Source organism: Pelecanus crispus, chromosome 2 (genome assembly GCF_030463565.1).
Source record: "Pelecanus crispus isolate bPelCri1 chromosome 2, bPelCri1.pri, whole genome shotgun sequence".
NCBI lineage: Eukaryota > Metazoa > Chordata > Aves > Pelecaniformes > Pelecanidae > Pelecanus > Pelecanus crispus.
Window position 1 is genome coordinate 1,207,577 of NC_134644.1, and position 21,941 is coordinate 1,229,517.

At 53.9% G+C, this 21,941-nt stretch overlaps 1 protein-coding gene across 4 annotated transcripts; it reads left to right on the forward strand.

The window, feature by feature from the left end:
• The first annotated feature begins 319 nt into the window (after positions 1 to 319).
• ELP6 (elongator acetyltransferase complex subunit 6) lies at positions 320 to 20,281 on the forward strand. Of its 4 annotated transcripts, none has more exons than XM_075705670.1 (8): positions 320 to 373; positions 5,486 to 5,564; positions 7,195 to 7,265; positions 15,237 to 15,367; positions 17,155 to 17,161; positions 17,532 to 17,720; positions 19,356 to 19,535; positions 20,125 to 20,281. In XM_075705670.1, the coding sequence occupies exons 1-8, from the start codon at positions 320 to 322 to the stop codon at positions 20,251 to 20,253; spliced, it is 840 nt and encodes a 279-aa protein (XP_075561785.1). In that variant the 3' UTR covers positions 20,254 to 20,281. The 4 variants fall into 4 exon arrangements, with proteins under 4 accessions (XP_075561785.1, XP_075561786.1, XP_075561784.1 ...); XM_075705671.1 differs by having other exon boundaries at positions 19,389 to 19,535; XM_075705669.1 differs by lacking the exon at positions 17,155 to 17,161 and having other exon boundaries at positions 17,528 to 17,720; positions 19,389 to 19,535.
• Positions 20,282 to 21,941: the final 1,660 nt, after the last annotated feature.

Consider the following 21,941-nt stretch of genomic DNA (forward strand, 5'->3'; position numbering starts at 1 on the left):
AGGGGGAGCACAGCCGGCGGGGCGAGCCCGCGGGGCTGTGCACAGCCACAGCAGCACAGACTACTCGAGGCAGCAGTGAAGACGTCCCCACAGACCTCCGGGCCCCGTCCCGGGGCAGCGGCTGGGGCAGGACGAGCCCCGAAGCGCGGGCGGGTCCCTGAGGGGAGCGGGAAATGGCGGCCTGAGGCCAGCTCGGCCGCGGCTCCCCGCCCCGCCAGCAGGCGGCGCCCTGCGGCGCGGCGGCTCAGCGCATGCGCGGGAGCGGCGGGGCCTCGCCCAGGCCCGGAAGCCTCCGGTTCAGCTCCGCGGCGGCTCCGCCATGTTCCGGGAGCTGAACGAGCTGCTGGGTGCCTCCCCGCAGCGGCCGGAGACGGTGAGAGGGTGAAAGAGGGAAGGAGGGAGCCGGGGTGCCGTGGCGGCCCGCGCAGGGGCTGCTGGGAGCTGTAGTCCGGGCAGCGCTGCCCGCCGGGAGCCTGCGCGGTGCATGGCGGGAGGGGCGACGGCGGGAGCGCGGAATGGCGGCGGCCTCGGCCTCCCCCGGGGTGGTTGGCAGCCCCCGGGCCCTTCCCTTCGCCCGGCCCGGGCTCCCCGCAGCCGACGGAGGGGCCGGGCCCTGTCCCCTCAGCCCTCGGCGGGGCTGTGCCTGGTCGCTGCCGTGTGGTGAATAACGGCAAAACGGGGAGGTTTAGATTGGATATTGGGAGAAATTTCTTCAGAGAGAGAGTGGCCAAGCACTGGAACAGGCTGCCCAGAGAGGTGGTGGAGTCCCCATCCCTGGAGGGGTTCAAAAACCGGGCAGAGGTGGCACTTTGGGCCATGGTTTAGTGGGCATGGGGGTGTTGGGTTGATGGTTGGACTGATGATCTTAGAGATCCTTTCCAACCTTAGTGATTCCTAGTTTTACTTTCATTAAAAAATAGTCCAGCCACCAAGCCAGGAAACATGAAATTATGACTTTCCCCTGAATTGGTTTAGTGGTGGACTTGGTAATGTTGGGTTAATGGTTGGACTGGATGATCTGAAAGGTCTTTTCCACTAAACGATTCTATGATTTGCTGATGCTGTTCTGAAACCCGCTACCTCCGGGCCCTGCGGTGTAGTGTGGAGATTTCTCTTCCTTTAGGCCACCAACTTCATTTCATCCATGCAGTTTTTGTGCTAATGAATTCACGCTGTAACCAAACACCCTTGCCCTGTATATGAGCCGTGAAGCGCTTTAGGTAAAAACTTAATAAATATGAATGTTTTACGTATTACTCCATGTTCTTCCTGATGGATACTAGCTTAGGTAATAAAAGTGTGTTTGGGGTGATAATTTATTTTCGAAGTCTGAGTTTCCCCCCTTCTCTCCTTGTAGATCTTGGTGTGTGAGTAGGGCAGCTTTCCCCCTCGGCTGGAAAACGCCAGTGAGATAATTCCTTGTCAGCCTGCCCGGAGCACGGCAGGGCTCGTCAGCCGGGGAAGGAGCACTGGGGAAAAGCTGGGAGATCACTGCTGGGTGGAGGTTTAGGCCCCTGAGGCTTGAAGCAAACCCAGTAGAGGTTGTTGGCTAAGGCTCGGTGGTGGCAGTGTCGCTCTCTGTAAAGGATGGACTGAAGTTACGAGCCAGCAATGTGCGCTTGCAGCCCAGAAAGCCAACCCCATCCTGGGCTGCATCCCCAGCAGCGTGGCCAGCGGGGCGAGGGAGGGGATTCTGCCCCTCTGCTCCGCTCCGCTGAGCCCCCCCCGGGGCACTGCCTCCAGCTCTGGGGCCCTCAGCACCGCGCAGCCATGGAGCTGTTGGAGCGGGCCCAGGGGAGGCCACGAAGATGCTCGGGGGGCTGGAGCAGCTCTGCTGTGAGGCCAGGCTGGGAGAGCTGGGGGTGTTCAGCCCGGGGAAGAGAAGGCTGCGGGGAGACCTTAGTGCGGCCTTTCAGTGCTGAAAGGGGGCTTAAAAGAAAGATGGGGACATGCTTTTTAGCAGGGCCTGTAGCAATGGGATAAGGGGTAATAATTTCAAACTAAAAGAGGGGAGATTCAGCCTAGATATAGGGAAGAAATTTTTTACGCTGAGGGTGGTGAGGCAGTGGCACAGGTTGCCCAGAGAGGCAGTGGAGGCCCTATCCCTGGAAACATCCCAGGCCAGGTTGGATGGGGCTGTGAGCACCCTGATCTGGTTAAAGCTGTCCCTGCCCATGGCAGGGGGGTTGGACTGGATGACCTTGAAAGGTCCCTTCCAACCCAAACCATTCTGTGATTCTATGATAAGCTGAGGCCGCATAAATTCCCAAGTTCCTGTGGGTTGATGAATGGGTTTTTAACGCATGTGCAATGCTAAGTGAGAAGCCCTTGGTGGAATTTGGCTGTTGGCAGAGCAGAGCCTGTGCTCTAAGGTGAGTTTGATGGTGGAGCTGTGGGATGAGCAGGGATGCTGTCACCTGCAAGGGCTGGTTTCGGAGACAGGGTGCTCACCTTGATGCAAATAGGAAATGCTGCAGAGCAAAACCAAAAGGACATTTGGCCCGAAGATCCTGAGTTTTGGCAGCACAGGCAGGACCCGACAGAGGAGCTGAACCAAAAGCTCCTCTTTGAGGAATTGCCTCAGATTTGCATCGGCTCTTCCTCTCCCATCAGCCAGGGACTTGGACCTCCCACCGTTCCAGATCCCTCTTCGTCGCGGTGTTTGGCGGTAGCGTAGCACCGGTATGTGGCTGGCCGCAGAACGAGCGGTGTTCTCTGACGCCGGAGATGGAAGATTGAGTTCATACACTGCGATGTGGACTAACCTGGGGGTAAACGATGAGTATTCTTGTTTTGCAAGTCTCTCTGCCGCTCAGCGTCACCACAGAGCGGTGCAGTCTGGAGCCGGGCTCTTCCCCTTGGGAGTCATGGTCTGTGGGGTGTGCCGAGATATCTGGCCAAGGCTGGCTGGAAATGGGTGTCCTGCTGTGCTTAAAAAGCACCAGCCCTTTGCAAATCTCTTCTTCCCATCTCTGCCATCCCGGTTTCTGCATCTCCATGGTTGGCTTGTGCCATTTTCAAAGTGCTGACAAATGCCTTCACTGCAGGGCTGGTAGGTGGATGAAGCTGCCGCCGGTGTGGGTGTATCTGACATGTCACCGCTGAATGCTTGTGACACCCGCTGCTGCCCTGCCAAGGGATTTTGGCAGTTTCTAACAAGTAGCTGCAGCTTCTGCCTCGTAGCCTGTAGGTGGAAAGAGTGTGAAAGCAGAGAGCGGAGGGAACGGGCTGGGGCAGGCGGATGGAGAAGGTGCTACGAGAAGGCCTTGCCTTTGGAAGCGCTTCATCCCCAGCGGTGTCTTTCTGGGCTTGAGAAGGATGCGCAGAAGGGGGAAGGGAACCAGACCGCGCATCTGTGGTGGCAAATCGGGGGCTGTGGGGTTTCTGCACGCCAGCAGACAAGGTGCTGGTGGTGGGGCCAGGGCTTACCTGCTCCTCAGCAGGAGAATTCCTCTTGCCTGGCAGCAAGGGGAAGCTGCCCGCCCTCAGGATCTCCAGGGACCTGGTTTCTTCCAGCCTAACTGCTAAACAATTTGACGCATGCCATCTGCGGGGATGGGTGCAAGAGGTGCACAGACCTGCTTGAAGACAGCGTGATCACAGGGGTTTGCAGAGCTTGGAAAGCCTCGCAGATTCCTGCTGGCTTTGCATGCCTTCCTCTTTGCGTCGACACGACTGGTAGAACCCCGATTCCTGTATTTGTGTCCCGTGCTCTGGGGTTGGTAAAGACTTTGGGGCAGTTTGGTGGCCACAAGCAGGATGCTGGAGTTTCCTGGAGCTGTTGCCTTCCTTCTGCCCGCCAGCTGTGCTTTGGTGCAGCTGCTGCCTCTGGAGATGCACGGTTTGGACATTTCCACCCCTGGCTAGCTGGGCATCTAAGCGTCCCAAATGAAGAGCTTTGAGTGCTATCTAAGCAGCTGCAGCGTGACAGCGAAGCGAGGGTTGGCAGGGTTTAAGGGTTGATAACTGGCAAGTTTGAAGAAGCGGAATAATGTGTGCTCTGAACGCTAACATCCTGCCGTGTTCTGCGCAGCGTGTGCAGGAGCAGAGGAGAGAGCCTTTCGAGAGCTAGCAGGCGAGGGAGGGGACCTGAGGTGGCATTCAGCCTGCTGTCGTAGGGGACCATCACGGGGAAGAGGGGGGTGGAAGAGGATGGAGTCGCGCAGAAGATAAATGGCTGAACGTTTGAGCTTGTGCTCTTTGGACGCAGAGACTCCTCCAGGCTTAGCCACGGAGGGTACATCTCAGTGAGATGCTCACCGGGGTGGTACCTCCTGCCCCACAGAGGCATAACCATTTTTTTGGGTGGGAAAGAGCTTTCTCTGGCTGAGACAGAGCAGCGCTTCTCTGCCCTGGCTTCTGCTTTGCATTCCCTGCAGATGTGTTCAATATTTGCCGTTCCATTAGCGCCGCTTTAGAACACGTTTTAGGCATCGGGGGAGTTAACCCTGATAGATGGCTTGTGAATTGCCGACGGGTAGATTGCTTGTTGCTGCAAAGGGCGTTTTTTTTCTTCTAATAGATTGAAAAAAATGCATCGATAAGTTCTTTGTGATTAAAAACAGCCCTTCTATGATTTGTATTGATGAAAGAAACATCTTGACTGAGGTTTTAATGGAAACAAATGCCTTGATGAGACTGGTACTGATAACAAGCGTGCACTGATGAACAGAATTAATTTCCTGCGTGATCAAAACAAGGTATATACTTTGTGCAGAGAGCTCTGCTCCAGTACATGTATTTTGATGATAAGGTTTTCTGCTCTGAACGTGGCAGGTTTGAGGTAAGCCTGGAACAGGGGGCAGGGAGGGCTGTTTGGGGACAGGAGCAGCAGCAGCTGTAGCAGGGCTGCCATTTTAAGCGCACAGGCGGCGCTGGCCGTGGCAGTGGGAGAATGGACTGGGAAGAGAGTGGGTGGCTGTTGCCCCCGTGCCGTCTGTGCCACTTGGAGTAGGCAGAAGATGACTGTGAACTGGGGGAGAAGAGGACGCAGCTGGGAGGTGGAAATTGTTCACAGGTGGAAATTGTTCACAGCCACCCACGGCCATGGTGTCCCGCACTGGGGGCACGAATACGTGCGTGCTCTGGACGTGCCGGCACTGGAAAGCGCAGAGCTGCTCGTTGGCGTCCTCTGCAGCAGGCGGGTGTTTCCATGTGAGGAGATGGCTTTTGGTGAGTGCAGAGCGTGAGGGTCCAGCTGGGGTCTCAGCCTAGCGCAAGGGCTTTTAGCTGGTGGGCATGTCTTTCAGAAAGCGGTGAACTCAACATCTTCTGATGCCTCCCCGTGGGCCGTGTCTGGAGGAAGCGCTGGCATCCCTTTGTAAACGGACGGGTGGCTGGAGCGCTGCTCGTCCACTTCTTTCTCTGACTTCTACCTGCAGAGTTTCCCCTAGCCTGAGCAGACATGTTGTCTACCAAGATGGAACCGGGAGCAGTTTGTGCCCTCATCTTCCTCTGTTAATTTATTTTGCTGCTTCTTTTTCAGGGTAAATTCACGCTCCTGCGAGACACCAGAACAGATGGCAGCTTCCTGGTGCACCATTTCCTCTCCTTCTACCTCAGAGGTATGTCAGCAGCAGGACTCTCCAAGGCAAGGGCTTGCCTTTGCCTGCTCCTTGGAGGTTCCTTCAGCGTAAAGTGTTTCTACATGAGCAGAGGCTGGTTTTGCAGAGCGTGAGGCTTCCTCAGATTAGCGCAAAGCTTTGGGGTCAGGATTTATGGATCCCAGTCCTGACTTGTTCTTGGGACTTGCTTTATATCCTTGGGTACCTCCCATAAAGTCTGTGTACCTTCTTCGATCGTTAGCGCAGTGAACGTTGTAAACTGCATGGGCATCTGATAGTGAGGTGTTGACGGTAATTCCTTCACTAGCTAGGTGGTTTATAATGTAATTAAAAATATCAGGAACAACTAACAAATAGATAAGCTGGTAGTGAGCAAAGAAACAAACAAAGAGCCTGGCAAGTTGCCTAATTGCTTTTCTGCTAACAGTTTCACCTGTGAGTAACCTACCGGCCCCTGCAGAGCGGGTGTTGGACTCATGGGCTCCGCCAGCTTTCTGCTGGCAAAGCAGCCAGCTCGGCGAATATGGTACCTCTCAGACTTGAAACTTAGCTCAGAGTGCGGTGCAGGTGGCGGGGCTGAGTGCACCCTGCCCCCCCATAACTGCCACTTCCTCAGCGATGGCTTTACTTCATTTTTAAAAATTTGTTTTGGTTAATCGAACAGAGTCAAACTGCAGGAAAGCCCTGGAGAGCAGGTTATTAACAGTGTGAACGGTTCAAAGGGACAGCCCTGCCGAGGCTCTGCCTCAGGGTCTGCCCGAGCCCCCGCACGACTCTGCTAACGTGCTGACCTGCAGCACCGTCCTGGGAGTCGCTGCGCGTTTGCCTGGGAAAAGTCTCGCCGTCCCTTGAGGCTAGGAAGCCCTTTGGGATTATTAATGCATCTCAAGGCAGGTGTGCTTGCTGTCAGCCTCTCATTTCAATCGTGGAACCTGGGTGCCAGTTACTGTGTCTGCGTCTGTAGCACCTCCATGTTGTCCAACTACCCACTTGGTGCTCAAAACCTTTGCGAGCTCCTGAGGCATCAGCGAAGGCTCAGCTGGGGCCACTGACGTGTTCCGCTTGAAATCCAAGTCCTGCTTTCTGGCAGGGAGAAACAAATGCGCTGATTTTCTTCATACCCAAACCATGAGGCCAGGTTGTCACATGCTGGGTTTTCCAAAATCACATTTTAGTGGGGTGTCTTTGTCAAAATTGCGCGTTCTGTGTGTTTTTCCAGTCAAGGTCACTTGCCCTACGAGAGCCAAAATGGGTTTCTTTGGCATGTTGGTGGTTTCAGTAGTTCGTGTCACGGTCGGCCGTTGGCCTCCTAGCAGTAGTACCCGCAAACAGTGCCAGGAGGTCCTAGGGCAGGATGGCACGAGACAGAAAAGGGGCCTTCTACTTTTTGATGTCATCTTCTTCTTGTTCTTTCACTTACTTTTTAAACTGACTAACATTTTCCCTAATGTGGAAATCCTACAGAAAGGTGAAAATTGAAAGCCACGAGCAAGTGAAGGGCTGCCTAGACCTGTCTCACTTCGAGGACCTTCCAGACAGATTTGTAGCCTGGCTGCTATGATTTATGTGCTTTGATAATGGCAGCTTGCAAAATTGAAATGATAACGTGTCTTTTTGTCTTCTCACCCAGCTGGCTGTAAGGTTTGCTTTGTGGCCCTACTCCAGTCCTTCAGTCACTATAACATCGTAGCACAGAAGCTGGTAAGTCTCTTGGCGTAGGTGAATAATTACAGGTCCGGGTAGTTTCTGTTGGGTGGAAAGGAATGAGAATGGGGAACGGGAATTGCATGTGAGCAAATGTTTCCAGATCTTGATGGAGACAGCCGGGATTGGTGCTCCTGCAGGCAGGGGATGGGGAGCGCTTCTCGCTGGAGAAGGGATGCGATACAGGGCAAAAACCTGGCTACGAGGCTCACTGCAAGGGCCCCACCAGGTTCTGCCCCGGAGAAGGCAGAGAGCTGAACGGCTGCTTGCTTGCTTTGGGCTTAAATATGTTTTCTGGAGATCAGCATTCCCCAGACAGGCCCAGACTGGTAGATGTAGTTTCATTAGTGCTCTGGGGAGGAAAGTCCCGTGGCGCCTGTGTCCCTGCAGGCTGTCTGTACGCCTGCAGGATGCACTGGCTGTTTGGCACAGGAGGTCCTGAGGTGACTTTGCCTTCTCGTCCTGTGGTTACGTTGTGATGAAGTGCTTTGGGCTGAAGCACCTGCAGATTCAGAAGGACACCTGTACGCCTCTTCTAGCCTCTGGGCCAAGCCATCAGTTTGAGGTGTCTGAGGAGCCACAAACACTGAGTGCATTCTCACGGATTTCCTTCCCGTGGTGAGTCAGGCAAGGATTATGTGTACCCTGAAACAAGGAAACGGGGGAACAAATTGGTGGGGTCGTTCCCAGTGTCAGCAAATCAATCTGAGCTCTGGCTTTCAACTGCATCTCTTGGTTGTGAAGTCCAGGTGACCTTCCAGGGCCGAAGGGACGAGGGCTTGCGTTGGTCCTCCCTCCTCTGGAAATCCCAGCAGTGCTGCTGCTTATAAAGACTTTCAGGTGTTGAAGAACCGGGTGTTGCAACAATGGTGTATTAACTGTTCAATGTGGGTTGAGTTTCGGTGCTTGCTAAACATTTTTATTTTATTTTGCTACTCAGTTTTTTACCTTTTAAAAGGAGATCAACGGCCTGAGAGCTCAGACCTAAGTTAAATAAAATGGACTGAGCAAACGAAGTGTTTCCACTTGGAGCTTTAACTCTGTCAGATACTCAACCTGCGATTCCCCTGCAGAGCAGATTCCCACTGCTGAGCAAACCAGCCTCTGTGAGCACTGAATAGAATCATAGAATCATAGAATCATAGAATCATGGAATCGTTTAGGTTGGAAAAGACCTTTAAGATCATCCAGTCCAACCATTAACCTAACACTGCCAAGGCCACCACTAAACCCATTAAGGGTAGAGTAGCAATTTCGTGTTTCCTGACTTGGGGGTTGAATTATTTTTTAATGAAAGTAAAAACTAGGAATCACTGAGGTTAGAAAGGATCTCTACAATCATCAGCCCAACCATCACCCCAACACCCCCATGCCCACTAAACCATGGCCCAAAGTGCCATATCTGTCCGTGTTTTGAACCTCTCCAGGGATGGGGACTCCACCACCTCTCTGGGCAGCCTGTTCCAGTGCTTGACAACCCTTTCTGTGAAGAATTTTTTCCCAATATCCAATCTAAACCTCCCCTGGCACAGCTTGAGGCCATTTCCTCTCATCCTATCGCTAACTACTTGGGAGAAGAATAATTCTGGCCTTCATTGCAGAGAGGAGGAAATCTTGGGGGGGAACTTGCTAAGTGGGACAAGAAACGGGGCACAGCAACCGGTGTAGGTAGGAGATTCAGCTGTTACATATGGGATCCTTGCCTGCTCTAAAAGCAGAGTTGTGTTTGTTGGTGTGTTTCCTAACGTCAGATTTCCCGGTGCACAGCTTGTGCGTGTACTTTTAATAGGTGCTGTTGTCATCTCCCTCATGGAAGAGTCTGAGAAGAGAGAGAACACGAGGATTAGCTGGAGCACATGTGCGATGCGAATCGAAATGATTTGTTGTGTGATGCTTCAACAAAAAGGTTACTGACGTGAAGGGAGGTGATCAGAACAATACAGTTTACCCGGGGGGTTCAGAGAAGCAATTACATTTGCCGGCAGCGGTGAGCTGTCGCTGTCCCATCGGTTTCAAGTCTGAGTCAGCCTTACATTATAACTTCACAGGTGCCCGTGCGGTCGGTTGTTGTGAATTCTTCCTAAGCTCTGAGGAGCTGGAGGTCGTAACATCAGTTATTTATATCTGTCTGAGTTTCCGTAAGATCTTGTCTTTGCTTGACTCCTTCTTTGCCTAAATGAATACGTCAGGCTCAGTAAAGGTGGTTTTTGGCAGGGTAGTTCCACTCTTAGACTTGCTTAAGGATTTGCTGCTGTAGATCTCTGCTGGAGACCAGCTGGGATGTCACTGACACGGCTGCAGCAAACCCCGATTTCTGTTTGCTGTACCATGAGCTGTGTCACGTTGCAGTTAGGTGAGCTGCATGCTCCACCAAATGACCGGCCGCTTCCTTCCCACCTCCTCTTCCTCGGTGGCGAGCTCAAGACCAGCTGCCTGGCGCTCTGCATTGGCCGGAAGGGTTGCAGGGGGTCAGGCTGTAGTTCCTTTGGGAACCGCTTGGAAGAATCCAGCCCGTGGGCAGCCACCTGCATTATGTTATCCGATCCACAGGTTAAATCTCCCATGCAGAATCATTCCCAGCAGCAGATTATGAGGAGTGGCTGATGGAGCTGGGGGTATTCAGCCTGGAGAAGAGGAGGCTGAGGGGAGACCTGATCGCTCTGCAGCTCCTGACAGGAGGGGGCAGGGAGGGGGGTGTTTGTCTCTTCTCCCAAGGAACAGCGATAGGACGAGAGGAAATGGGCTCAAGCTGCATCAGGGGAGGTTTAGATTGGATATTGGGAGAAATTTCTTCATGGAAAGAGTGGCCAAGCATTGGACCAGGCTGCCCAGAGAGGTGGTGGAGTCCCCATCCCTGGAGGGGTTCAAAAACCGGGCAGAGGTGGCACTTTGGGCCATGGTTTAGTGGGCATGGGGGTGTTGGGTTGATGGTTGGACTGATGATCTTAGAGATCCTTTCCAACCTTAGTGATTCCTAGTTTTACTTTCATTAAAAATAATCCATCCCCCAAGCCAGGAAACATGAAATTATGACTCTGCCCTTAACTGGTTTAGTGGTGGCCTTGGCAGTGTTAGGTTAACAGTTGGACTGGATGATCTTAAAGGGCTTTTCCAATGTAAACGATTCCATGATTCTATGATTATGCACTTACGGAAGACTGCAGTTGGAGGAGCTTTGTAACTTGGTGATGCTCCTGTTTCTGCTGGGAATGGGGTGGTCCCAGGCCTGGGAGGAAGGGCCCTGGAGCCAGGGTCGTATTATATGGTTTTTACAGTGATGTTTTGTGGATCTGGTCCTTGTAGCCCCTGATGTATGGTGATATGGACAAGAGGAAATAGGCTCAAGCTGCTCCAGGAGAGGTTTAGATTGGATATTAGGAAAAATTTCTTCACGGAAAAGGTAGTCAAGCACTGGAACAGGCTGCCCAGAGAGGTGGGGGAGTCCCCATCCCTGGAGGGGCTCAAAAAACGGGCAGAGGTGGCACTTTGGGCCATGGTTTAGTCTGGTCTACCCTTGATTGGTTTAGTGTGGACTTGGCAGTGTAGGTTAATGGTTGGACTGGATGATCTTAAAGGTCTTTTCCAACATAAATGATTCTATGATTCTATAATTCTATATACTGAATATTTCTAGTTGAAGTAATGCTTACCTTACGCGCTGCTTCCCCACAGCGTTGCCAGGTCTTACCGGTCCAGAACCAGTTCCTTACGTGTTAGCTAAATGCAGCGATGTATTTTTACTTGCAGGAAAAAGCTCCCCTGGATTTTTTTGCCTGTGCTGCCTCTGCAATGCTGGCTTCACACTTTTCCTTTTCTGCAAATCCTGCTCTTTTCATGAGGATCTGCACTTAATTTTAAGGGACAGTTAATGTTATTTGTCATGACTTTGTAGGGAACATGCTGGGTCGTAGCAAGAGTAACGGCACCGGGGCAGCTTGCCAGCTCGGCGTTCCCACCCTCATTTGTACAATGTTTGTTTTGTTTTAAAGGAAAAACATATTTGTCCCCGTTTGGTCTCCCTCTGGCCTGCTCCCCCGTACCCTGCCGCAGCGCTGAGATCACAGACCACAGGACATTTTCGTGGTCACCTCTGCTTTCCCTGGCAGGTAGTTGTGTGAGAGAAGAGACCTTGGCCGGTCGCCTGCTCGCGGATCGTCGCACTTTGTACCACGGCTGTGTTTGCTGTTTGAGTTAATGACCGCTGCCTCGCACGCTCCATTACTAGTTCTCTCCTGCAAATATTTTGCTTTCCCTTACGAAATGGCCAGCGGTGAGCGGCGGTTCTGGTTTGAATGGACGTCACTGCTGGCAGGCCGGTGAGCTGCCACCCTGCCCGGCTGGCAGCGTCCCGGACGGATGAGAACAATTGCGCTCCGTTGTGGAGCTTGCAGCCCTAGTCACGCCGAGCTGCTGTTTCAGAAGCATTTCTGCGCTTGATCGATAAATGACAGATTGCCAGAGATAATGCCTGTGTGCTCCTGGCGATAATGGAGCGCGGTGCTATGAGATAATGAAAGCTTTCAGGGCTAGTAATGCACGCTGTTTGGGTGCTCTGCGGCACTGTGGCTCTGCAGCAGGGACGTGTGTAGTGTCTGTGGCAGTCAGGCGGGTGCTGTGGGCCATTTTGAGCGCTTTTTCCACCGTCTCCGAGCTGACCTGGTGCTTCCTGTGCTGCTTGCAGAGGTTACATCGGGCGGGCTGCTAGGTGGGAGACAAGCAGAGGTTTGCTGTGGCAGGTGACCGCAGTGGGGTGAGTCCAGGTGTCCATCCAACGCTGTCTCTCTGGGACCTGGTTCACCAGCTGGAAAATGAGGCTGGGCTTGCTGGATCCACCCAGGAACGTCATGGCACGGAGGGGATCGAATTCCTGGTCTAACCCACGAGCACACTGCTGCCTTCTTACACTGTGGCCCTTCTCTCTGTCGTCCAGGCAGGCCCTGGTGTAACGGCGCTAAGCTGCTGGGTATTTTAAAGAGGGGACACTGTTTTCTTGCTGATCTGAAGTACAGAGAGTTTGTGCCTGCAGGAAGAAACGGCCGAAGCAAAGTTAAAATCAGTTTCTGAATTACTGACGTTAATAGGGAATTGAGCCACTGCTGTAGCAAAGCATTTCAGCAAGTGCCGAGTCCGGTGGACTCCACAAATTCACCGGGGGATGAGGTTTGTGAGACCGCCGTGCAGCCCAGCCCCGCTTTATGGCACGCCAGGTGTTTGCCGGCCATTCCCCGCTCCTGGCCTGCCACATAAAGGTTCTTCTGTCCTCGGCTAGAAATTTTTCCATGGTGCGTGCACGCAGTTGCCCAAGAGGCTTCCCTTAGCGCTCCATTCCTGCCCTGCTTTCTGGCACGGTTTTAGTGAGCAATTATCACCTGCAAAAGCCGAATCTCTCTGCCTGCAGCCCACATCAGCCTCTGCTGGGCTCAGGGCCGGCGGGAGGTATGGCAGGGAGAGCGAAGGGCCCCGCGCTCCGTAGGAGTCTCATTCATGGGAATTCCTGCTCCTGGCTTGCCTGGGAGGAGGGGAAGAGAGAGGAGACAACGTGGATTAGATGAGGCAAGAGTGTGCTGCAACGCTTGCTGGTTAATGCAGTTTATTGAGAGGGAGCTTGGAAACAAAAAGGGGTATGTCCAAAAGTGCTGGCTGGTGCCTTGCCCAAGGCTCTCCTTCCCAGAGTTTGCGTGGCGGGTGGGACCGGTTTCCTCCCAGAAGCACGTGTGGAAGACGGGGAAAAAGAAGGGCAAGCTCAGGGCTGATTTAAAAACTGGATCTGAGGTGGGCATTTTTCCCCAGAGCAGCCTCTGCTAACCGAGGATGCTTGTATGCCCTGGCCGCGATGGAAGATGTTGCCTCTGATCCGTTGTTTTCTAATTGCCGGAGACAGCGTTTTCTGGCAGCAGCCCTGATGCATGGATCTGTCCCCCTCGCATCTCAGCTGGGAGGAAAAGCAGTGGAAATCTGTCTTTCCTCTCATTAGCAGTGAACCTGTGGCAACTGATAAGCCTTGCAGGAGCTCAGGGTTAATCTTCCTGGACAGGACCTCTTCCTTATCTACCTCGACCTTCTCTCTGGAGGTCCTCGGGTGGAAATGCCACGCTCACAAAGCCACCGCGCCCTTGTAAGGATGCTCTCATTGATCAGATGCTTGAGATGTGGCTTTACAATCTTTTTTTTTTTTTTTCCTAATAAATAGAAGGGAAGGGGGGGTGTGAAATGTCGGCACTTAACGTTTTCATGTCAGAATGACAGGGAGGTTGAGCAGGTGAAAAGAAAAGGTAGAAGGGAGGAGGCAGAAGCGGAAACATCACTTTGCTGCATCTCCCTCTCGCGCGTGAGCGAAGAGAGTGCGGTGGCTCTCGGGGTGTCGTGAGGACTGGCAGTGCTTGGGAAACCTCCAAGGTCTTTTCAAAAGAAGGTGCTGGGACAGTGCCACGCTCTGTTCCGTGCTCGAGGTCCTGGGGGAAGAGCTGCTACGAGCCTTCCCCTTGCTGGGCGACTCAGACGAGACTCTGTGCTCAAGCGGCCTGCAGCTCCCAGCATGATTTGCTTAGGAAATACGTAAAAAATCTGTATTTTCTGTCATGCTTAAAAAGTTCCTGGTCAAAAGCACCAGCACTGCTGGTGTATGCCTCTTCCAGCGTTCGGAAGGGGAAAAATCTTGCAGCATCCCGAAGGGATGTCTTCTCTCGGGGGATATGACAAGAGCTTTCTCAGGATCCTTGTTTCTGGTTCCTGGCCTCTGGCTCACCAGTTCTGCCTGTCAAGCAATACTGCATTGAGCTAAACCTTCCTGAACTCTTTGTAAACCGTCTTATCTTGCCATCTCATCCACCTACCTGCTGCGTTGCACAACAGCCCTATTTCCAGGCTGCCGAGACGCTGCGAGTCTTGGCATATTAATGCTCCTTAGTTCCATTTTAAGAAATTACAGTCCCGTTGTGAAATGTGGGAAGCAACCCACGCTGGAGAGCTGAGCAAATTTGCGCTTCTTCCTGCCGGAAAATGCACGGTTTGGCCGAGGTTTGAAGATAGTGTGCGTGAGATACCTTTGTATCGTCATGTCGGTAACAGGTACTAAATTTTCTCCTGGAAGGTGGACTGATGCAGTTACCAGTAAGCTGAGGAGCTATAGAATGGCTGGCAAAAGTAACCCTTGCTGATGAAAGAAAGGAGGATGAGACAGGAGTCCGTGAACTAGATCTCCAGCTGGGGTTTTCTGCATGTCTGCTGCAACTCTGCCAGGGCTTTCTCCATTGGGGCTGGATGTGCCCAGCACGTGGCTCTCCCGGTCGGCCTCATCGTGAGGAAATCTCGGCTGGAAATCTCGGCTCGAGTGTGAGTCTCGGCCCCAGGCAGTTTGTCACGGTCCCTCCTCCTTCTCCGAAGGGGAGTCAGGGCTGAGGCTGCTTCCCATGGGAGCCCCGGCCACGCTGCTCTCCCCCGGGGCATTGCCTGAGCGTCGGGGTGCCCAGCCCACGGCTTCCTCCAGGTCTGGGCCGTGCCTCGCTCAGGTGCGTGGGTTGTGCCAGGGAGTCGTTATTGCCACATCGATGATTTGGAGGTAGTGAAAACCTCCCAAGAAGGGAGGGAAAGAAACTGCTCACAGCAGGGTCCTTGGGGCAGCCTGGAGAAGTCTGTACCCATCCTCTCCCTGCCTCTGAGTAAGAAGCTGTTTTTCTCTGGTGCGGTGATGCTGTTGTCTTCCCAGGAGCAATTCCAGGGTGTTTAGGCCCCCCCATATCAGTGTTTTTTTTTTTCTCCTCCTGGCAAAATACAGGAAAGCAAATGCGTCCACCAGCGTGTGTAACAGAACCGCCTCTTTCATCCCCTGTGCAGGAGTCACCGAGGCATTGACTTTATTAGCACATTTAGATAAGACCTGATAAAAATTGGCTGTCGATCTGCTTGGTTCTGTTTGCACCATTCCTCCAAAGCTGTTTCCTCTGCAACATAATGTTTTCGTCTCTCCAGGGAGTCAGTCTGACAGCTGCCAAAGAACGGGGACAGCTTGTCTTCTTGGAAGGCCTCAAGTCCTGCCTTGACCTCTTGTTTGGCGAGGAGGAGGAGCAGTCAGGACAGCCCAGTCCTCTCCAGTTTATAAGGTAAAGCTGACCAGTTGGTGGTTCTCGGGGGCTCAGCAGGGCCCCCCGCACCGAGGGTTCGCCCCCCTCGTGTCTCCTGCCACTGCAGCCAGCGCCAAGAGCAGCAGTGAAGCCCACAGCTGAGACCCAGCTCCCTTTGGGCTCCCCTCCGGGGCCCAAGGACTTCATAGCTGGGACACATAGAATCATAGAATCATGGAATTGTTTAGGTTGGAAAAGCCCTTTAAGATCATCCAGTCCAACCATTAGCCTAACACTACCAAGTCCATCACTAAACCAATTCAGGGGAGAGGAATAATTTCATGTTTCCTGGCTTGGTGGCTGGACTATTTTTTAATGAAAGTAAAACTAGGAATCACTGAGGTTGGAAAGGATCTCTAAGATCATCATCCCAACCATCACCCCAACACCCCCATGCCCACTAAACCATGTCCCCAAGTGCCACCTCTGCCCGTTTTTTGAACCCCTCCAGGGATGGGGACTCCCCCACCTCTCTGGGCAGCCTGGTCCAATGCTTGACCACTCTTTCCATGAAGAAATTCTTCCTTCACCTAAGTGAAGGGAACTGCCAGTGCCGTGCACATTGCTGTGCTTGTCCTGCTCCGTCTCTCCCTGCTGCTCAGAGAGGGATTCTGTCCCCCTTCTCCAGCATTTCAGGGCAATTTCTGCCCCCATCCTCATTGCCAAGCATGTTGTAGGTCTAGAGAAAATTTATTTCAGCACTCAACATGTTTGTGTCAAATAAAACTCCATCCAAGCAGGTTTTTTCCTTTTTTTTTTATTATTCTGAGTTTTATTCTCATCCAAGAGAACAGTGCTGCTTTAACTACGCTGGCTTTCCTTTTTATTCCCACTTCACTTTCTCCCCGATGATTTGATAGAAAAAAATCCACTGAGGGCTGTTAAATGGGAAGATACCACCTCTGGGGCAGGCAGCCTCTGAGCAAGGACAGCCGTGCACGTGCCTTGTTCCTGTACGCTCCCGGCTTTCCGCTGTTTCAGACCCGTGCTGGGCTACCCTGCGTTTCGGGGCAGGCACTGAAACCCCGCAGACCCCTGTGCTGTGGGACCGTGCGGCCCTTCAGGTCTGGGTGAGTGGGTGTTGAATGTCCAGTGCTTGATCCTGCCGTGCTCCAAGCTCGAGAAGTGGGCCCGTGTGACCCTCACGAGGTTCAACAAGGCCAAGGGCAAGGTCCTGTGCCTGGGCCAGGGCAGCCCCCGGTATCCATACGGGCTGGGGGATGAAGGGATGGAGAACAGCCCTGCGGAGAAGGACTTGGGGGTGCTGGGGGATGAAAAGCTGGACATGAGCCGGCAATGTGCGCTCGCAGCCCAGAAAGCCAACCCCATCCTGGGCTGCATCCCCAGCAGCGTGGCCGCAGGCCGAGGGAGGGGATTCTGCCCCTCTGCTCCGCTCCGCTGAGACCCCCCCGGGGCACTGCCTCCAGCTCTGGGCCCTCAGCACCGCGCAGCCATGGAGCTGTTGGAGCGGGCCCAGGGGAGGCCACGAAGATGCTCGGGGGGCTGGAGCAGCTCTGCTGTGAGGCCAGGCTGGGAGAGCTGGGGGTGTTCAGCCCGGGGAAGAGAAGGCTGCGGGGAGACCTTAGTGCGGCCTTCCAGTGCTGAAAGGTGGCTTAAAAGAAAGATGGGGACAGGCTTTTTAGCAGGGCCTGTAGCAATAGGATAAGGGGTAATAATTTCAAACTAAAAGAGGGGAGATTCAGCCTAGATATAGGGAAGCAATTTTTTACGCTGAGGGTGGTGAGGCACTGGCACAGGTTGCCCAGAGAGGCGGTGGAGGCCCCATCCCTGGAAACATCCCAGGCCAGGTTGGATGGGGCTGTGAGCACCCTTGATCTGGTTGAAGATGTCCCTGCCCATGGCAGGGGGGTTGGACTGGACGACCTTGAAAGGTCCCTTCCAACCCAAAGCGTTCTGTGATTCTCTGATCCCTGGAGCAGGGCCCGTGGGTTTCATTGCACACAGGCGAGCAAAGGAGCTGTGACTGTAGGGAAGGGTAGGACCTGGTGGCTGTCACAGCAGTGGGGACGGCAGGGATGGCGCAGGCTGGCATTCCCCGTGTTGGGTCAGTGGGCAAGGAGGGGGACGCATGATGCGCGCATGGGCCAAACCCCTTGAGCCCTCTTCCTTCTCTTCCAGTGAGAGTGCTTCCAACCTCAAAGCCTTGTTTGACTTTGTCCGGACATCCCTGACTCCCGCCGGCAGCGACTCCTGGAAGGGCCCTGTGCTGCTAGTGGACGACCTCAGCGTCCTGCTCAGCCTGGGTGCCACGCCGGTGGCCGTGCTGGACTTCATCCACTACTGCAGAGTCGCGGTGTGCTCCCAGCTGAAGGTACGGCTCCCTCCGCATGCAGCATCCCGTACCCTACGTGTACAAAAAAGCCTCTGGAGCAAAGCTTGGCTTTCTTTTCTTTTTCCACCTGTGCATGATGAGGTTTTTGGAAGGCTTTGGCTGTTTGAGAAATTCAAATCGTTGCTCTGGGGCCACTCTCAGGGAGTCGTGTTAGTCCCCGGAGTACCTGTGCAGGGTCCTTTGCAACTGATTTCCCAGGAGGTGCTGCCCAGAGAAGGGCTCTCTCTGTCCCTGAGGTGCGAGCAGAGCTTCGAGGTGTAAAATATTTTTTCTTAGAGCTCCTGGCTCGCCAGAGATCTCCACTCACGCCCATGTTTGTGTGCGTGTGGGAGGGCAGGGAAGGAAACGGGTTATGAAGGTAGTGAGGGGCTGATGAGTCTCGCGGGGGGCAGAGATGAAGGTCTGCTTGGAGGGGACGCGAGTCTCTGCTCCCACCAATCTCCGGTGTTGCTGTGCGTTGTAGCGGCTGCTTTCTAAGGGCATGTGAGGATGTGGCACTTCGACAAAGACCTCCCCAGCGATGCGCTAACTTCTGAGAGCATCCCAGCCAAAAATCGTTACAGTCACATCCATCCTTTGCTATTTACATTGCAGCGTCCCCCACCCTGGCCACTTCTCTCTCTGCTTGAGCGAGAAATAAAGCAGCTGGCATCAGGTTTTGTTACCCTGCACTTCGTATGGTGCCAGGGTGTTTGTGCTGTAAATGCTGACAGGGGATGTTCTGCTGGCTGAGAATATTTACCTCCAAAACAACTAAAAAAGATGATAAATCATGCTGACATGTTTCTATTTCTAAGATGTTCTGAAGCTTTAAAGTAGATTTTAATTGATTGGAAATTTCACGTTATTTTAAGTCCTTGGTGACCTGCATGGGATGAGGCAGAAACTCTTGGGATATATTTTTAATAGAGCTGGTTGGGGAGCTCTTTGCTTCTTGAGGGAGCTGTGGAGGTCTGAGCATCACAGCTCTGGCTGCGGCTGTTTGGCCACGTTTTTATGTAGCTGTTCTGAATTCATTCGGGGAGTTGCCATTTGTGTGGCCTGACAGACTGGTTTAACTAAACAGCTGTCTTGTAACAAAGGCTTGGTGTATTTTCATAGAATCACAGAATCATGGAATCGTTTAGGTTGGAAAAGACCTTTAAGATCATCCAGTCCAACCATTAACCTAACACTGCCAAGTCCACACTAAACCAATCAAGGGTAGACTAAACCATGTCCCAAAGTGCCACATCTGCCCGTTTTTTGAATGCTTCCAGGGATGGGGACTCCCCCACCTCTCTGGGCAGCCTGTTCCAATGCTTGACTACCCTTTCCATGAAGAAATTTTTCCTAATATCCAATCTAAACCTCCCCAGCACAGCTTGAGCCTATTTCCTCTCATCCTAAGCCCATAGGCCGCGTAAGTGTGTGTGGGTATGTATATACAATATATATACAGCAGGCTGGTTCAGAGATGTATATACGTATCTGCTGTTTATTTTCCCAGTGGACTTGAGCTCAGGACCAGCCGCCGTGCTGGGCATGCCTAAGTAGCTTAGTTAGCAGGGCATTTGCGCAAGCTCCCGTTGCTCTCTCCCCTTCTGTACCCTGAGCGGATTAGGAATCAGCCAGGGGCTCATTGCTTCCCTGCGGCTCTCGTTGCAGGGAAACATCGTGGTGCTGGTTCACAGCAACGAGGATTCAGACGACGAGGAAAATGAACTGGTTGTGAACTCCCTGTGTCATCACAGCGACCTGATTCTGTGGGTAGAGGGGCTGGCGACCGGCTTCTGCAAGGATGTTCACGGGCAGGTAATGCACGGGGAGAGGTGGCACACGTTAACATCACGTACGATGCTGCCCGCGAGCCCACGGGTGGGCGAGACACGCTCCATCGGCCCCGTGGGAGATGGCCTGGGACTAGCCTGGTCTGCAGCGTGGTTACGGCCGAACGAGCAGCCTTGCTGCGGTCACCAGGATCTGCTGGAGCACCCGAGCTCTTGCGGCTGTGCCTCCGCTTCCACGGGGATACTCAGGGACATCCTAGCAGCCCTGGAAGCTTGGAAAGGGTTTGTACAGCAGCTACAGTGCTGCTGTCTCCCACCCCAAGATGATGGCAAAGAAAAATATCTAGTTCCTGAGAAACTTCCCCAAACTATCCTGTCGCTGGATCTCAGCCTGGCTTGCAGTGATCTCTTCTGGGCTGGGAGGGCAGCTGGGGCCTGGCTACTGCGTGGTTTCTCATCAGGGGCTGCCACCAAAGGGACTGGGAAGAGGCAGCTGCGTGATGGTTTCTTAAATCAGTGATTCCCCCTTCCCTGCAGGCCATCAAGAGATGGGAGGGGGTGAGGATGCTGTGACTGGGGCAGCCCAAGGGGTGATATTCCTGTTCCCTTTGCAGATTAAAATAATTAGGAGAGTGTCCTTGGAGCTGACGGCGGAGCAAGATGTCATCCAGATCTACCAGTATAAGATCCAGGACAAGAACGTCACCTTTTTCGCTCGAGGGCTGTCAGCTGCGGTCCTGTGACGCTGCGGTACCGCGCAGCGCCGTGAGAGCAACGCGGAGCCGGGCCAGGGAGGCTGGTACCTCTAAACTGGACGTGCCACCAAACCAGCCCGGCTGTGTCACTGACGCCTTCCAGGAGCGGTGCGGCAAACCGACCCGGGAGGGACGCTGAAACGCGTGTGGACCTGCGTGCCAACGAGGGGGATTAACCAGCCTGGAGCCTGCTGCGTCCCTTTGTCCTCCCACCCCCTTCCCAATGTACGCAGGCCAAGAGGAAGAGCGAAAAATTGCAAGGATGGCCCTTAGAGCGTGTAAATACAAGCAGGGGGGTTGCCCCGAGGGCTGGGCGTGCTGCACCTTTCGTGGTGCGGTTACGGGCACGGCAGTGCCAGGCGCTGCTGCGCGCAGGGCTCACCCCACCCTCCGGCTGGCGTGTAAGGAGATGACACAGAGCGGGCGGAGGCAGGGATGGTCCGGGAGCGTGTTGCAATGCTTGCCCTTCTCCCAGCTCTGGCACAGAAGAGATTGGCTCAAGACCCAAACTTCCACAGAATTAAAAAAAACCCCAAAAATCTATTGCTATGTGTAGAGTCCCTCACCTTGCTGCTGTAAGAGCCAAAGGCCGCCTTGCTTGGGTGATTCCTTGCTTTGCTTTGTTACTTTCCCCTCTTTCCAGGTGAAACCCCTGTGCCCGCGCGTGTCTGTTCAGCGTGCGGCTTCCCAAGCTCATCCTTGGCGTTGGGTGAGCAGACAGACACGTGTGCGCGAGCCGCTGCCTCCCGGTCACAAACCATCGCTAGCGCTTACATGACCTGCCTGTACTGAAGCATTATCAGGGGCTAATAATCACTAATTTTAATTAGGTAAGGGTGTGGTCATTAAGTAACCATGGATCTCTGTACGGGAACCGCTCCCCGCAGGCTCCTTTGGCAGAGGGGGAGAAATGGGCATCTCCCAAGCCGGGAGGCGGTTTTGGGTCCCTCTCCCTCCCCACGGACGCGAGGGCAGTCCTGGGAGCAGCGCTCAGACCTGGAGGTCTCCTGGTAGGTGCTCCGGCCGTAGTGGGAGCTAAATAACATCCCGCCCGCTTGTGAGAGACGAGAGCGACCTGCCAGGTCCTTTGCAGCTCCAGAGCTGGGGTAATGACTCCAGTAGTGGGAGGGGTTCCTGCTTTTTCCGCGCAGAAATCCTGCGTGGCTCAGTGACCCGTCCTGCCGTGGGTTTGGGAATGGTCCCCTTTTGGCTTGAGTTTGGGGAGCTCTGGCACGCTCGGAGGCTGCTTATCCCAGCCCAGGGAGGCTGGGCAGGCTCTGGGGATCGTGGTGAGTGCCAAGGAACTCGGGAGGGGGAACGAGGCACCAGCGGGGACACCGCTGGGGACACCGCCGTGGGTTGGGGTCCCCAGTGCCCCCGAGCTGCGCACAGAGCCCCGGGCTCCTTGGGAAGGTTCCTGGTAGCCGATGGTGCCTGGCCCGGCCGTGGTGCTGCTGCTGGTGGGTGCAAAGCACCGTACGAGACGAGAGGAAACAGCCTCAAGTTGCATCAGGGGAGGTTTAGATTGGATATTGGGAAAAATTTCTTCACGGAAAGGGTGTCCAAGCACTGGAACAGGCTGCCCAGGGAAGGGGTTGAGTCCCCATCCCTGGAGGGATTTAAAAGACGCGTAGACGTGGTGCTCAGGGCCATGGTTTAGTGGTGGACTTGGCAGT

Coding starts and splice junctions, on each gene's coding strand:
- ELP6 (XM_075705670.1), top strand. CDS start 320: ATGTTCCGGGAGCTGAACGAGCTGCTGGGTGCCTCCCCGCAGCGGCCG. Junction 374..5,485: donor CCCCGCAGCGGCCGGAGACG/GTGAGAGGGTGA, acceptor CTTCTTTTTCAG/GGTAAATTCACGCTCCTGCG. Junction 17,721..19,355: donor CGGTGTGCTCCCAGCTGAAG/GTACGGCTCCCT, acceptor GGAATCAGCCAG/GGGCTCATTGCTTCCCTGCG.